The 17,922-nt window shown below is 33.6% G+C and overlaps 2 protein-coding genes across 2 annotated transcripts; both read right to left on the reverse strand.

The window, feature by feature from the left end:
* Positions 1–5,363: 5,363 nt before the first annotated feature.
* On the reverse strand, positions 5,364–10,955 carry LOC148764993 (ABC transporter B family member 11-like). The gene is made up of 11 exons (XM_088813153.1): positions 10,375–10,955; positions 10,229–10,283; positions 9,960–10,135; positions 9,633–9,854; positions 9,305–9,543; positions 8,372–9,171; positions 7,090–7,964; positions 6,705–6,971; positions 6,345–6,608; positions 5,955–6,248; positions 5,364–5,849 (listed from the first exon to the last, which is right to left on the reverse strand). The coding sequence occupies exons 1-11, from the start codon at positions 10,663–10,665 to the stop codon at positions 5,496–5,498; spliced, it is 3,837 nt and encodes a 1,278-aa protein (XP_088669279.1). The 5' UTR covers positions 10,666–10,955; the 3' UTR covers positions 5,364–5,495.
* Positions 10,956–16,954: 5,999 nt separating this feature from the next.
* LOC148764994 (uncharacterized) lies at positions 16,955–17,446 on the reverse strand. The gene has a single exon (XM_088812647.1). It carries the CDS (start codon positions 17,444–17,446, stop codon positions 16,955–16,957), a length of 492 nt encoding a protein of 163 aa, XP_088668773.1.
* Positions 17,447–17,922: the final 476 nt, after the last annotated feature.

Consider the following 17,922-nt stretch of genomic DNA (forward strand, 5'->3'; position numbering starts at 1 on the left):
CGTAATACTGTTTGGTTGATTTCTCATTCCTAAAAAAAATATATTCGAATAAATTAATGAAACATAGGTACAACTTTTAAGTATTAGTATTAGTATTAATATTATTAGTATTAGTATTAGTTTAATATTAGTATTAGTATTAGCACCGGTGGAACTAGAAGTGGGCAGCCAGGGGCCCATGACCCCCGATGATTTTGCTTATTTCCTACTAATTACTAATATATTATTTTAATTATATGTTATTATGTATTAGCCACCTTAAGAAATAATATTTATATTTTATCAACTGAGTTTTCTTTTAAATTTGATTATTGATTCTATATTTCTAATCAATATTTGATTTTTTTTTTTTAACAATATCACACATTCACGTAATTATCTACATATATAATATCCTTAGAAAAAATCAACTACAGTAAGTACCGTCGAGCAAGTCACGCCCCTACAAACTTTTAGTATACCATCTAAAATTCCGACCCCCCAACTATATATACCTGGTTCCGCCACTGAGTATGAGTATAGTATCAATATCAGTATCAAAATTAATATAAGTATCAGTACAAAAATCAGTATCACTATTAGTATTAGTATTAATGTTAGTATAAGTATTAATATTAGTATCAATATTAAAATACGTATTAGTATTACTATCAATATAAAAAGCAGTATGAGTATCAATATTAGCATTAGCATTAATATTAGTATCAATATCAGTATCAGTATCAGAATCAGATCAGTATCAATATGAATATAGATATAAAAGTAAGTATTAGTATAAAAATCAGTATCAATATCAATATTAGTATTAACATTAGTATTAGTATCAGTGTCAGTATAAATATCAGTATCAGTATCATAATCAGATCAATATCAATATCAATATCAATATAAATATAAAAATAAGTATTAGTATAAAAATCAGTATCAATATCAATATTAACAATAACATTAGTATCAGTATTATTATAAAAATCAGTATCAGTACAAGTATCAGTATCAATATTAGTATGAGTATGAGTATGAGTATGTATTAGTATTAGTATTAGTTATAGTATTAGTATTAGTATTAGTATTAGTATCAGTATTAGTATCAGTATTAGTATAAAAATCAGTATCAGTACAAGTATCAGTATGAGTATGAGTATGTATTAGTATTAGTATTAGTTATAGTATTAGTATTAGTATCAGTATCAGTATTAGTATCAGTATTAGTATCAGTATTAGTATTAGTATTAGTATTAGTATTAGTATTAGTATTAGTATTAGTATTAGTATTAGTATTAGTATTAGTATTAGTATTAGTATTAGTATTAGTATTAGTTTAGTATTAGTATTAGTATTAGTATTGGTATTAGTATTGGTATTAGTATTAGTATTAGTATTAGTATTAGTATTAGTATTCGTATTAGTATTAGTATTAGTATTAGTATTAGTATTAGTATTAGTATTAGTATTAGTATTAGTATTAGTATTAGTATTAGTATTAGTATTAGTATTAGTATTAGTATTAGTATTAGTATGAGTATGAGTATGAGTATGAGTATGATATGAGTATGAGTATGAGTATTAGTATTAGTATTAGTATTAGTATTAGTATTAGTATTAGTATTAGTATTAGTATTAGTATTAGTATTAGTATTAGTATTAGTATTATTATTAGTATTAGTATTTGTATTAGTATTAGTTTTAGTATTAGTATTATTATTTGTATTTGTATTAGTATTAATTTTAGTATTAGGATTAATATTAGTATTAGCATATTAGTATTAGTATTTGTACTAGGATTAATATTAGTATTAGCATATTAGTATTAGTATTAATATTAGTATTGATTAGTATGAGTATTAGCACCAATATCAGTAGCATTATCAGTATCATAATCAATGTATAAATCAGTATCAGTGTCATAATCAGTTTAAAAATTAATATCAGTACCAATATCAGTATTCATATTTCTATTACTATTAGTATTAGTAATAGTATCAATATTAGTATTAGGATTAATATCAATATCAACAACAATATTTATATCAGTATTAATATTAATATGAGTATCAATATTATTATTAGTATCAATATTAGTAATACTATATTAGTATCAGTATCAGTATTAGTAATACTATTAGTATCAGTGTCAGTATTAATATCAGTATCAATGTTAGTATTAGTATTACTATCAGTATCAGTGTTACTATCAGTATCAGTATCAATGTTAATGTTAGTGTCAGTTTTAGTTTTGGTATTAATGTTAGTGTTAGTGTTAATATTAGTGTTAGTATCAGTGTTAGTATTATTATTAGTGTTAGTATTAGTATTATTATTAGTATTACTATTAGTATTAGTATTAGTATTAATATTAGTATTAATATTAGTATTAATATTAGTAAAATTATTAGTAATAGTATTATTAGTATTAGTATTAGTATTAGTTAATATTAGTATTAGTTTTAGTATTTGTATTACAATTAATGTTAGTGTTAAAGTTAGTGTTAGTGTTAGTGTTAGTGTTAGTGTTAGTGTTAGTATTAGTATTAGTTTTAGCATTAGTATTAATATTACTGTTAGTCTTAGTATTAGTAAAGTATTAATATTAGCATTAGTATTAGTATTAGTGTTAGTATTAGTATTAGTATTAGTATTAGTATTAGTATTAGTATTAGTTAGTATTAGTATTAGTATTAGTATTAGTATTAATATTAGTATTAGTATTAGTATTTCTGTTAGTAATAGTTTAGTATTAGTATTAGTATTAGTATTAGTGTTAGTATTAGCGTTAGTGTTAGCGTTAGTGTTAGTGTTAGTGTAAGTGTTTGTATTAGTATTAGTCTTACAATTATTGTTAGTGTTATATGGACTTTTATACATCGCTATGTCGAGAGTTAAGAGTAGAGGTGGCATAAAGATATTCATCAAGTCGGAGCGGCGAATAATGTTACTTACATTGCAATGTTGAGAGTTAAGAGTATATGTGGCATACAAATATTTATCAAGTCGGAAACGACGACCTATGTTACTTGCAATGTTGCCTGCAAATAAGTTTTTCAGCGACTATGAAGATAATCAGAAAAATTGTATATTATGATTCAGATACACATTTGTTTTTTCTATTATTTACATGTATAATTATTTTTTTCGTGTTAGGTTTATTTGCAATTTATGCTAATCTTATTGTCGATCGCAATGGGTTTTTTTCTTTAATAAAGGTAATTTAGTATAAATCGTATTTATTTTCTTATATTTTAATTTATGTTTCAATAATGTGTATACAATGAAAAATGTGAATGTTACTTGCAAGGTATTAGATGAGTTGTAGGCCATGTCAATGCATGAGTTATGAAATACTACTTTGATAATTAAGTTTCATATTAAAGATTTGAGTGTATTGGACGAGATGATTGTACCATTTGAGTCAGATAATGTCTCTTATTATTTTTTTAGCCCAAATTTTCGTATTTTATATTTTATTTTATCATTTTTTTTTGTCTAACTCAGAACTTCAATCAAATGGAATGGATTTTTTTTTTAAGTTTCGGGCTATATCGTGTTATATATCAGCTATTCAAAATTTTAGGATTATATCGTATTATATATCAATTATTCAAAGTTTTTGTATGATTATTTTATTTAAAACTTTTTTTTTTAAATTACCCCCATATATAGCATTAGCATCCTCTTTTCATTCATAGAGATATTCGATTCACCTCCTCGATGTGTTTTAGCTATTAATACACTTTAATCTTAGAGCTGATCCCCGTGCATCGCACGGGTGATCTACTAGTTAACTTAACGAGAAGATATATGCTTTTGAATCTTCCAAAAACAAACACCCTTCAGCGATTTGATACCTCACTCAACACGAGAAAGCAGATTGTTTATAAAAAAAAAAAAAAAAACAAAAATCAATTTGCCTAGAATTTAACTAGAACCCTAATTACGAATCCGCATAACCCTAATTACAAATAAATCCATAGGAAACCTAGAATTGTGTATGGATTATTTTATTAATTTTAAATAATTCCATGATCCCAAACAATTCAATTTTACTTAGAAATATAATTACAAACAAATCCATAGAAATTAAAAAGTGTTCATCTTACAAATTGTCAAGTTACTAATTAGAACCGTTATCACATAACCATAGTAACCCAAGCATGTTGTACTGATTAATTGTTCGATTTAAAGTGTTTGTCTTACAAATTATCAAGTTACTAATTAGAACCCTAATCACAGACCCATAGTAACCCTAGCATGTTGTACTGATTAATTGTTCAAATTAAAGTGTTTATCTTACAAATTGTCAAGTTACTAGTTAGAACCTAATCATAGAACCATAGTAACCCTAGCATATTGTACTGCTTAATTGTTCGATTTAAAGTATTTATCTTACAAATTGTCAAGTTACTAATTAGAATGTTGTACTGATTAATTGTTCGATTTAAAGTGTTTGTCTAACAAATCGTCAATTTACTAATTAGAACTCTAATCACATACCCATAGTAACCCTAGCATGTTGTAGAACCCTATTTGCAGAATGACTTACAACCCTAATTACAAATATAAATCTCAAAGGCGAGCGGCGACGATTTACAGATCTGCGAAGAAGAAGAAGAAAAAGAGAGAGAAAATAGAAAATATGAGAGAGAGAGAGAGAGAGAGAGAGAGAGAGAGAGAGAGAGAGAGAGAGAGAGAGAGAGAGAGAGAGAGAGTGAACGTGAGGGGATACAGAGAGTGAGGAAATAGAATTAAAACCCTAACACATAGGGGCACTTTGGTCTTATCATATCTAATAAGGGGGTCTCACTAATTTAGATTGGAATTTGGGTAATGAAAAAAGTGTTTAAAATCAATTAGGTTAAATTCAAAATATTTGCTAAATGAGGGGAGTATTGCATATTTCCCCTAAAATTATTGACATCACAAGACAATTATAGTAATTGAGCCGTGAATTATTATGACAAAAGATATCATACTTATAAATTTCAATGTTAAATGAAATTGTTCAATTTAAATGAAAAAATTATCATCACAAAAACTCTACATATAATGTCAATAACAAATTCAAGCACCACAAAAATATATAGAAAAATTAACATCGAGACATGCAACGCACGTCCACCTTCCTAGTATTAAAATAAAACAACAAGATAGATATTGATCCTCTTAATTACTTCTAAAAAAAAAACAGAATACATGCAAATGATTGTGAACAGATATTAATCCTCTTAATGAATTTACGTTTCCAATTCATTAAACTAATTTGACAACATACATAAATAAATGTATAATAGCTATTTTGGTGACATGATTGAGAAAAAAATTAAAAGTGGAGGATAAATCATATTTGCAAGACAGCAGAGGATATATGATGGAGTATAGCACAAATAATTTTACTATCAAGAAGCAACGGTATAGTTATAACTACAAATAACTTGACACAAAAAAGGTGGCAAACTAAATGAATTCGTACAAAAATAAACAAATGCGTAATGCATTTCTCATGTTGAAGTGGTTGCATGAAGTGAGAGTAAGGATGCATAAAACCCATCTTTGATATTGATTAGCGTGTCGTGCTTCCCTTTCTCGACAATGGCTCCGTTTTTAACGACAGCGATAACATCAGCTGCTTTGATTGTCGACAACCTATGAGCCACCACAACCGTTGTCCGATTCATAGTTGCTCTATCAAGTGCATCTTGTACTATTCTCTCAGATTCAGCATCCAATGCGCTCGTTGCCTCATCCAACAATAGTATTTTCGGACTTTTCATTATAGCCCTTGCAATTGCCACTCTTTGCTTTTGTCCCCCCGACAATTGCACCCCTCTTTCTCCGACCACCGTATCGTAGCCCTGCAAAACCCCATTTAATAGTTTGATTCAAATCCTTTAATTCTGATTTTATTTATATAGGGAGTCATATTTATATCATTAATTTAAATAGTAAATTTTTTTGACCTGCTGCAATCCACTAATGAATTTATGGGCGTTTGCTAGCTCGGCTGCAGCTACGATTTCGGCCTCTGTTACGTCTCCTTCTTTACCGTAAGCAATGTTGGCTCGGATTGTGTCGTTAAATAAGATCGGCTCTTGGCTGACTAATCCCATCTGCTGCCTAAGCCATTTCAATTGGAATTTTTGAATTGCAACTCCATCAAGTGTCACATGTCCCGATTCTGGATCATAAAATCTTTGCAATAAAGATATCACTGTTGATTTCCCACATCCGCTCTCTCCAACCAAAGCAACCGTCTACATTTAAAAACAAACATCATCAGATATTATTATTATTATTGACGAAAGAGAAATGGTTGATGCTAAAGAAATACATAAAAGTAGCATCGATACCTTGCCACAATGAATTTTCAAGGAAAAGTCGCGTAGAATTTGGACATTGGGCCTAGTTGGATACTTGAAGCTCACGTGTTTTAGTTCAATTTCTCCCTTTACACTTTGTAATTTCTCCCCGGATTCATCACTTGGATTGATCTTAGATTTTCTGTCAAGAATGGCGAATATTGAAGCAGCAGCGCTCTTAGCTTTGGTTGAATCTGGTGCAAAAGCACTTGATTGAGAGATTGCCATCGCTGCCATTGATAGAGCAAAGAAAACCTGCAAACATTTCTCCAAACATTTATTAACATCATCAATATGTTCATATATTTATATATGTTCGACATAGATAGATGTATTGATATATGTACATACCCGGAACACTTCAGAAAAAGTAGTTTTTCCATCCTCAACGAGGCGAGCTCCAAAGTAAAAGCTAGCACCATAGACGAGAAACAACAGTGCAAAGGATGCACCAAACCCGATCCCGCTAATCAACCCTTGATTAATCCCATTCCTCATAGGACCTTCACACTTCTTTTTGTATATTTCCATTATCTTCTCTTCTGCGCAGAACGAAGCAACTGTTCTTATACTCCCAACCGCATCATTAGCCACTTGGCTTGCTTCCTCGTACATTGCCTGATACATCCCAAAAAAATAAAAATAAAATAATAATGTCAAAATCTCTTGAGAATTATAAGTTACCTATATAAGACAAAAGAAAGATATTTTTTTTCTTGAGTTTGGATGAACGAACCTTTGCATCGGCGCTGAACCCTTTCATAAACTTGATCTGAACAAATCCGTTCAATCCGATAAGAGGTATCATAACAAGGACGATGAGAGCTAACTGCCAACAAGCTTCGAAAGCAATAGCCAATCCAACAACCGCAGACGACAAATCTTGAACCATTTGTGCAAGTGCATCGCCAACTAATGCACGAACCGAAGCAGCATCCGCGGAAAGCCTCGCCCCAATAAACCCACTCGAGTGCTCAGACTCGTCGAACCAACCAACCTCCATATTAACCACCTTCTCGAAGCACAACAATCTAATCCTCTTGATCAGCCTATTCCCCGCCACCCCAAATAGATACGTTCTTGATGGATACGCAATTAACGAAATTACTCCGAGAACCACAAATATTATCGCCCAAAACTTGGAATCTTTACGTAGTTTATCTGGAGTTTCGAAGAACGTTTTGATGACGCCGGCAATTAGTATACCGGAGGTAGGCATTATTGCGCCGTTGACAAGTGCAGATAGAGCTCCACCCATTAGAAATGGCACCTCGGGTTTGTTGAGATAGGCTAGTCGACGAAGAGGGACTTTTGGAGGCTTTTCATTATCCGACTTTTCTAATTCAGAAATATCCGGTGCCACTCCAACAATCTTGTTTGACAACGATCGGTGAAAGCTGTTTCCTTTCCCGGGCGACCCTTGGCTGATTGAACGCACAAACGACATTTTTTTACTTGAAGAATGTCGTCCCGAATCCATAATTGTTATGTCCGATGATTTTTCTAATTTTCCGTGACCGTCATCATGCCCTTCGTCTCTATTTTCTTCTTGTAAGCGTATCAACAGAGAATATGCCCCTTCCGGGTCCTCGAGTAATTCAGAATGAGTGCCTGCATGCACATACTAACTAATTAGTATGATGTAAAATAGTATAGTACCAACCCTTATTAGGAAAGTTGATACCTAGGCCTGTACTATAATTAGAGTAGATGTCTAGGGTTCGAATCTTGCCCTTCCCCAATTTGTAACATGATTTGAATTTTTTAAATAAAAAAACAAAAGAAAAATTGATGTACTATATATACAGTTACGCCTCTATAAATTAATACAGTCGGGACCAGGGAAATTTTATTGATTTAGCGAATTATTAAATTATCGAGTTAATAATTAAACACGTTTTCACCATGTCGGGACCGAGAGAAACTATTATTTAAATGAGATTATTAATTTATCGAGATTCTACTGTAGTTAGTCTGGGTGGAAAAGATAAGAGTGAAATCTATAATAAATAAAATACCTTTTTCAACCACTTTTCCTTGGTGAATGACAGCAATCATGGAGGCGTTCCTAACCGTGGTTAAGCGATGTGCAACAACGACGGTTGTTCTGTTAACCATGATCCTGTCCAATGCGTCTTGGACAACTCTCTCGGATTCAGAATCCAGCGCACTTGTAGCTTCATCCAAGAGTAATATTCTAGGATCTTTCAGAATCGCTCTAGCTATGGCAACTCTCTGTTTCTGTCCACCAGAAAGCTGAGTACCGTGTTCCCCGACTTTCGTATCAAGTCCGTGCGGAAGTTTATCGATGAATTTAGCGGCATTCGCCATTTCTGCTGCCGCCCTGATTTCTTCATCGGTTGCACCGTCTTTTCCGTATGCAATATTGTCCTTAATGCTACCCGTGAAAAGTACAGGCTCTTGGCTTACGAGCCCGATTTTCGACCTTATCCATTTGAGTTGTAGATCTTTAAGATTGATTCCGTCGATCCGAACTTCACCGGACTGGGGGTCGTAAAATCTTTCAATCAAACTTATGACGGTTGATTTGCCGCTCCCACTCTGTCCGACCAAAGCGGCTGTTACACCACTCGGGATTGATAGACAGAAGCCACTGAAAATATGCTCGTCGGGTCTAGCTGGATAACTAAAATGCACGTCTCGCAATTCTATGTCCCCGCGTATATCTTCCGGAACCTTCCCACTCGTATCGTACGAATCTATTTCAGGTTTCCTACTTATAGTTTCGAACATTTTGAAGGCCGCAGCTTGACCCGCGGCAAATGCTGTCATGCAAGGAGAGGCCTGTCCAAGAGACCTACAAAACATGAAATATATTAACAAGAATGAACTTTTTTTTTTTTTTATTTAATAATTGTTTAATTATCATTATTAATAATAATAAAATAAAAATAAAAAAAATAAAAAAAAAAAAAAAGATAAGTACTCACATGGAACCAGTTAGGACTGCAACAATAACACTGACCACATCACCACCTGTATAATCCTTCTCCAAGATCATCTTTGCACCAAACCAAATAGCCAAACCGTAACTGCTGAATATAATGAACATAACGCAACCCATTCCTAAACCGCTTGCCCACCCTTCGCTAACACCCGACTTGTATGCTTTCACTAGGGACTTATCGTAATCCGCCACAGCTTTTTTTTCCCCAGTAAACGACGCAACCTGAAAAACAAACCAACAAACTATACAATTAATATTTTGTTAGATTAGAAAAAAAAAAGAAAAGAATGTATGAGAGAGAAAGTACGTACGGTTCGAATGGAGCCAATTGTCTGTTCAACGATATTAGCCGCCTTAGCATAAGCCTCTTGACCACTAGTAGCCATCTTCGATAAGGCAGCAGCCATCAGACCACCAGATATAGCAAGCAAAGGAATAGATGTTAACATGACGAGCGTAAGTAGCCACCCTTTCGTAAATGCAATTATAAATCCTCCCAAGAATGTCGACACCAGCTGTAAACACTTCCCAACCTATAACCACCACCACAACAACATATACATGCACACAAAATTAATTAATTAATTACACTTTATATATTTGATGGTAATAATTAAGGATTAATAATGAATGAATACCTTCTCGCCCATGGCATCTTGAATTAGTACAGTATCGCCGGACATCCTCCCGACAACTTCTCCCGTATTAGTTTCCTTGTCGAAAAAAGCAACATCTTGTCTTAAAATTGTTTTCAAATAAAGACTCCTAATTCGAGAAGCCTGCCTTTCCCCAGTGATCATCCAACAAGACACCTCTACAAAATTAGTGTTGATCAACAAAACCAATTAATTCAAATTCCAATTTTTATCTTTTTTTCCCTCAATAAAGACTGGTTAGGCGTACTTACGGAGAAATGCGGCAACACCACACCCGAGAGCCAAGTAAACAAACTTAAGTGCTACCTACAATTGCAGTCAGTAGCCATAATAGAGTTAGAGAAAATATATACTATAATTATTATTATTATTTTTTTTTAAATTATTGATTTTTAACCTTAGAAACAACAGAAACAATTTGTTTGATTTGGGTAGGGTCTTGATTTTGGCCGAAGGAATCGATGAGTTCACCGAAGAGGATAGCCATAAGAGGCATGCACAAACCATTACCAAGGGCACCAATTGAACCAATAATCATCAAAAGTTTGTCTACTGAATCAGCAAATGAGAACAGTTTGTAAAACGGCACCGTTTTGCCGCCATTTTCATTTTTGCTTTTGCTGCTGCTTTTGCTTTCATCAGCAACCTTCACCACCTCTGTTCGATCCGAACCACTTTCTCTCTCCATTTTTACTTCAAACTCTGCCAGATAGATGTACGCTTCTGCTAACTGTTTTGGACAATACAAATTTTTTTACATGCATCTATTTCTCAAGTCAGCGTTTCATTTATTCATTCTAATAAATAAAAAAGAAAAAAGAAAAAAAACAGAGTAGTTGTTGAATAATTGATAGAGAAACACAACACTCAACACATATACTTGATCCAATGCAAAAGTAAATACGAAATAAACAAAAGCCAGACAGAGTTAGTGAAAATGAGAAGATTAATACTAATACACTATCTGGTTTAGTTTTATATAAATGCATATATATATATATATGAAAAATCTTTTCTTAATGAGCAAGTAACAGTGATTAAAATAGCATTTATTAATCTGTTTTTTCAAAATATTTGATCTGGAGTCAAAGCTAGATTTTCCAAAACTCTGTTATGCCATTTTTCACTTCTCTACTCAACTTATTTAAATCTTTTAATATTACCCTCTCATCTTATCTTATTGGTTGAAGTAAATTAGTAGGTACAATAGAACAGTGAAATGATTAATTAAGTAGACGTACTACTTTTCTCTTCTTTTTTTTTTTCTAATGCCTCTTTTTTCCTTTCTAATCTTTATCTCTCTCTGTCCAAATACATGGGGGGTAAAATGCATATTATACTTGTATCGCATAAGTTGTTGTAAGAGTTATTGTAAGAGTTACACAAGTTGTTACGTCTTATTTGTACAATAACTAAATTTTGAAAATATTTGGATAATAAAACTTAAAAATTGTGTTTATTATTAAATATAAAAAGGTGGAGTATAGATCTTTAAAAAATAATCTTATAAACCTCTCATTTTGTTTTTAAGATCATTTTGTTTTTATTTCTCTTAAAATAAACAACTTCAAACTATAATTTGTTATGCACTCATGGCCGACCCTGTTTTTTTCCTATTTAAGTTTATATTCCAGTAAGTTTGCAAATACCTCCAACTTTTAAAAGAATCAGCTTAACTCACAATTGATAACTTCTGTTTTTAAATAAGCTTTTACGAACACCACCTAAAATTGTTCTTAACAACTTATAAGTTTAGTCAAACACCACTAAAAGGCTAATGGTAGGATATGCAAAGAGTTGGTTCAATTAAATACTATAAAATTTGATAACATATGAAAGTTCAATTTACTTGTTTAAAAATTCGAAGTTTTTTTTTTTTCTAAAACTGTAATTCTCCCGTTTTATGAAAATAAATAATTGAGACTTTTATCTTTTTATGCAAGAAAATGAACCTATGGAAGTTTCAACGTTGTTGCAAAGTTGTCTTTCAACACAATGAGAATTCAATGTTTAGAGAGAGAGAGAGAGATGTTCATAATAATGGTCGTGAAATTCATAAAAGTTAAAATACAATACAGGATTTTGAATGTTATGCAAGTAATAGTTTTATATTCATAGAGATACACTTGTGGTCAGCTGTGTGTTTGAATTATTCCAGGTTTTCATATATAAATAAAGAGAAAAAGGAAGCGAATTCGAATATTGTTGAGAAAAATTGGTTAAAAATTGAGTCATGAACAATTTTTTATCAATGTTATTGTATGGTCTAATTGATTATATTAATCAATTTTGGATTAGATTAATATAAAACCAATTTTGTGGTGAATGAAAAATTACTAGTCCAAAATATAAGGAAAGTGAGATTTTGAGTTATCCCACATTGGAAAAGTAGAGAAGTACTGAGCTGTATATATATCTAAATGTTGAGACAAAGGGTCACGCCCTTTGGGCATTCAACTTTGTTTGGGAAAAAGGCCTACATGTTATGTGTTTCAAATCGTGCCCACACGCGCGCCGCCGCCGTCTGCTCGCTCGTTCGAACGAACAAATGGGATTGGGAATTGGGCCGGGGCCCAAATCAACACATTAACTTTTTGGGCCAAAAATATTAGCAAACCATTCGGCTCAACTCGAAATGGTGCAACCACTTCGAACCTTATAAACAGACCCTGTATTTTCCAGAATTCCTCACTTCAATCCAAAATCAGCCTACTGCATATTAAGCCTACCATTCACAGATTCTCTCGAAAAGTTCTACACAAAGTACAGTTTGTCGTACTTGGGATTTGGAGTGCTCCTATTCCAAGCCTTGCCGTTGTATCTTGGGAGACGATTTCCATTTAATCCGTTAGCACCGTTGCGGGGAAATTTCGTCTTAAGGACAGAGTCAACTCGCCTCGGAAAATTTTCGTTCATAGCAGATTATCTCCAACAATCTTAAGACGAAATATTTACAATCTGCAAAATGGCCGAAGGAGACAACAACAACAACCTGCCGGAAAACCAAGTTTCGTCCAGCCCCATACCCTCCTGTCGTCGCTCATGGAGAAAAACCGGAGAAGTTCAAAGGTATCGACTTCAAACGTTGGCAACAGAAACTGCTCTTTTAGCTCACTACTATCAACTTGGCTGTTTTCGTTACGGAAACACCTCCTGCTGTGCCTAATGCCAACGCTACCTTGGAAACGAGAGTTGCGTGGGATGCTTGGTTTCATTCCGACTTCTTGTGTCGGAACCACATTTTGAATGCTCTAGATGATTCACTATACAATGTGTATAGTGCTATCAAAACCGCTAAGGAACTGTGGGAGTCCTTAGAAAAGAAGTACAAAACCGAAGATGCCGGGTTGAAGAAATTCATCGTCGGGAAGTTTTTGGACTTCAAAATGGTGGACACCAAGACTCTTATAAGCCAAGTCCAAGAATTGCAACTCATCATGCATGATATTCATGCCGAAGGAATGAGGTTGAGTGAATCCTTTCAAGTTGCTGCAATGATAGAGAAGCTACCACCGCTTTGGAAGGATTTCAAGAATTACCTCAAGCACAAACGCAAGGAAATGGGGCTTGAAGATCTTATCGTGAGGCTAAGGATTGAAGAAGATAATCGAAAGACCGAGTTCAAAACCGGCAAGCAGCAAATGGAGGCTAAAGCACACCTTATGGAACCAAACATGTAGGTTAGCAAGAAAAGGAAGGCTCAAGGAAGTGCTAGTGGCGGTGGAAATGGAAGCAACAACTGCAAAGGAAAATGGAAGCCAAAGAAGTTCAAGTTCAATGGAACGTATCAAAATTACGGCAAGCCAAATCACATGGCAAAGGATTGTCGTCAACCCAAGAGGCAAGCTAACATGGTCGAAGACAAAAGTGTTCCTATCGACATGTCCGATCTCAACTTGTGTGCCGTAGTCTTTGAAGCTAACTTGGTCGACAATCCCAAGGAATGGTGGCTCGATACGGGTGCAACTCGCCACATATGCTCCAACAAGGAGTCGTTCTCCTCCTACACTCCAATCAATGGTCAAAAGGTGTTCATGGGAAACTCTGCAACCTCGGACATTGTAGGCATAGGAAAGGTTGTTTTGAAGCTCACCTCCGGGAAGGAGCTCACTTTGATTAATGTACTGCACGTTCCGGACATCCGTAAAAAAATAATTTCCAGAACGTTGCTCACTAAGGCTGGTTTTAAGTTAGTTCTTGAGGCTGAGAAATTAATTCTCACAAAAGAATGGTTGTTTTATAGGGAAAGACTATGTTGATAACGGCCTTGTTAAGATGAATGTAATGACGCTTGTTCACAAGCTTGATAATAATAAAATTACTAATTCTATGTACTTGATAGAGTGTTCTAAATTATGGCATGTTAGATTAGGACATGTGAATTTTAAAACACTTAAAAAGTTAGTAGACTTAGAACTACTACCTCATCTTAAATTCGATTCTCAAAAGAAATGTGAAACTTGTGTAGAAGCAAAAATGACCAAATTGTCATTTAATTCTGTTGAAAGAATAACGGAACCTCTGGATTTAATTCACAGTGATATTTGTGATTTAAAAATTGTGCAAACTAGAGGAGGAAAGAAATATTTTATTACATTTATTGACGATTGCACTAAATATTGTTATGTGTTTTTGCTAAGGAGCAAAGACGAGGCCTTGGAAGCTTTTAAAAGCTATAAAGTTGAAGTGGAAAATCAACTTGGAAGAAAAATCAAAATGATTCGAAGTGATAGAGGTGGAGAGTATGGTGCTCCGTTTGATGAATTTTGTTCTCAAACCGGCATTATTCATCAAACTACGGCACCTTACTCACCTCAATCAAATGGTGTTGCTGAACGCAAAAATCGGACTCTTAAAGAAATGATGAATGCAATGTTAATAAACTCGGGTTTACCTCAGAAGTTGTGGGGGGAAGCACTTCTCTCAGCCAATCACATTCTTAATAAGATTCCGCACCGAGAAAAGAAAGAAACCCCTTATGAATTATGGAAAGGTCATAAGCCATCCTATAAATATCTAAAAGTGTGGGGGTGTTTGGTTAAGGTACAAGTACCTAAACCAAAACAAATAAAAATTGGGCCTAAAACTGTTGATTGCATCTTTATTGGCTACGCAAACAACAGTAGTGCATATCGATGTTTAATACACAAGTCTGATGTTCTTGATATGAATGAAGGCACAATCATTGAATCAAGAAATGTTGCATTTTTTTAAGATAGATTTCCCTATAAAGAAAAATAGCAACGAGTTCTAACAAAAGAACATATGAAACTGCTAATGGTGGGTTTCAAAGTGATGAAGAACCTAGACGAAGTACTAGGGCAAAAATTGCTAAGTCCTTTGGACCGAAATTCCTAAAATATACTATGGAAAATGATCCAAGGACCATAAAAGAAGCTTTATCCACTCCCGAAGCGCCGCTTTGGAAAGAAGCAATCAATAGTGAAATTGATTCGATTATGCAAAATCATACGTGGGTATTGGTTGATCTACCTTCGGGAAATAAACCATTGGGCTGTAAATGGATTCTCAAAAGAAAGTATAAAGCCGATGGCTCGATTGATAAATACAATGCAAGATTAGTAGTCAAAGGATTTAGACAAAAGGAAGGTCTAGATTTCTTTGATACTTATTCACCCGTAACGAGAATCACATCAGTTAGAGTACTTCTAGCAATTGCTGCCTTGCACAATCTAGAAGTTCACCAAATGGATGTTAAGACAGCCTCTTTAAATGGTGAATTAGAAGAAGAAATATACATGGAACAACCCGAAGGGTTTGTTGCTCATGGACAAGAGTCCAAAGTATGTAAACTTGTGAAGTCACTTTATGGACTAAAACAAGCTCCCAAGCAATGGCATGAAAAATTTGATAGAACAATACTAGCAAATGGGTTTAAAATAAATGAGTGTGATAAATGTGTATACATTAAAAACACACCAAATGAATTTGTGCTTATATGACTCTATGTGGATGACATGTTAATTATGGGCAGTAATCACGAGGTAATCGTGAAAACTAAGAAAATGTTATCGACACATTTTGACATGAAAGATATGGGTCTAGCCGATGTAATTTTGGGAGTAAAAATTATCAAAAATGACAATGGACTAGTTCTTACTCAATCTCATTATATTGAGAAAATACTACGAAAATTTAAAATGTTTGATAGTCCACCTGCTACGACCCCAATCGATTTGAAAATTCACTTAGCCAAGAATCGTGGAGAACCAGTGGATCAATTGAAATATTCTCAAATCATAGGCAGTCTAATGTACGTCATGAACTGCACTCGTCCGGATATTGCTCATTCGGTTAGTAAATTAAGTAGATTTACAAGCAATCCTGGAAATGACCATTGGAATGCATTAACTAGAGTACTTAGATACTTGAAATATACTCTAGATTTTGGTTTGCATTATACAAGATATCCATCTGTACTAGAAGGCTACAGTGATGCGAATTGGATATCCGATACTAAAGATTCTAAATCCACAAGTGGTTATGTTTTCACTATAGGTGGAGCTGCTGTGTCATGGAAATCTACAAAGCAAACATGTATAGCTCGATCCACAATGGAATCGGAGTTCATAGCTTTAGATAAAACTGGAGAAGAAGCAGAATGGCTTCGTAATTTCCTAGAAGATATTCCGTGTTGGAATAAACCAGTGCCGGCAATATTGATTCATTGCGATAGTCAATCAGCAATTGGAAGGGCACAAAGCAGCATGTATAATGGTAAGTCTAGACACATTCGTCGCCGACATAATACCATAAGGCAATTGATCTCAAATGGAATAATTTCTATAGACTATGTAAAGTCTAAAGACAACTTAGCGGATCCGTTGACTAAAGGTTTACCAAGAGATCAACTACAATGCATATCTAGGGGAATGGGATTAAAACCCATCAATTAAGGACAATCTTAGTGGTAACCCAACCATGCTGACTGGAGATCCCAATCTTAGTGGGAAAAATTAGCTTCGCATAATTTTTTCGACAACCCTTTGGGTTTCCATGACTTCGCCATTTGTCGCCATTTGATTTACAAGAGAGGTGATTCTTGTAAAATATTCAACAATTTTTTCGTTTTCTTTCATCTCCAATTTTTCGAATTCAGCCCTCAAAGATTGCAAACGAACCTTCTTTACTTCATTTTTCCCGGCATATGTTGTTTGTAGAATTTCCCATGCCTCCATGGAACTACTCGCCTTGGTTAGTCTTTCATAGACGGGAACTTCGATGGCTTGATATATTTGGAAAAGAGCTTTTCGATCTTTTTGCCTTTCGGTTCTCAAAGATTGCCTTTGTGCATTCGTCAATTGATCCTCATTTTCGGGAGTCTGAACACCGTCTTCAACAACGCTCCAAATGTCTTGAGATTCAAGACAAAGCTTCATAAGATTACTCCAATAATCGATTTTTTCTCCATTGAAACGAGGTATTAGAGAAGCAAGGTTGGTGGACATTTTTAAGATGGCTCTGATGCCAATTTATAGGCACCAGGATAGGATAAAAATGATTAATCCCGAATTTGGATTTTAGATTTTGTGAAGACTTGAAAAAATAATATTTTTGAGTAGAGAAAGTAAAATACAAGTGTTTTGTGGATGGAAAAATTACTTCTCTTTTTGTTTTTCTTGTCTTGCTTACAATGATCTCTAGCACTCCATATTTATAGTGAGGAGTACATTAATCTACTAATAAATTACAAAATAACTCATAGACTAACAACTCTTTTAATTCTAATTTAATACTTAAAATCAAAAGACAATTGTCTATACATCTAGACAATGGTGCTTCAAATATCCATTTATTCCAACATTCAATCCCCCCACTTATTCCAACATGAATGCCCACTTCTTCCAATATTGAATTGCCACTAATTCCAATATTGAATTCACATTTATTCAATTTATTCCAACAATTTCATGATGTTTTAACT

This window comes from Erythranthe guttata, chromosome 14 (genome assembly GCF_056151865.1).
Source record: "Erythranthe guttata isolate IM_541 chromosome 14, IM_541, whole genome shotgun sequence".
Classification (NCBI taxonomy): Eukaryota; Viridiplantae; Streptophyta; class Magnoliopsida; order Lamiales; family Phrymaceae; genus Erythranthe; species Erythranthe guttata.

What these genes read in the sequence shown, in the direction of transcription:
- LOC148764993 (XM_088813153.1), bottom strand. Translation starts at nt 10,665, where the DNA reads ATGGAGAGAGAAAGTGGTTCGGATCGAACAGAGGTGGTGAAGGTTGCT. An exon ending in AGGAAAAGTGGTTGAAAAAG is followed by an intron (nt 7,965 to 8,371) that starts GTATTTTATTTA and finishes ATGTGCATGCAG; the next exon opens with GCACTCATTCTGAATTACTC. An exon ending in TGAAAATTCATTGTGGCAAG is followed by an intron (nt 6,249 to 6,344) that starts GTATCGATGCTA and finishes TTTTAAATGTAG; the next exon opens with ACGGTTGCTTTGGTTGGAGA.
- LOC148764994 (XM_088812647.1), bottom strand. Translation starts at nt 17,446, where the DNA reads ATGTCCACCAACCTTGCTTCTCTAATACCTCGTTTCAATGGAGAAAAA.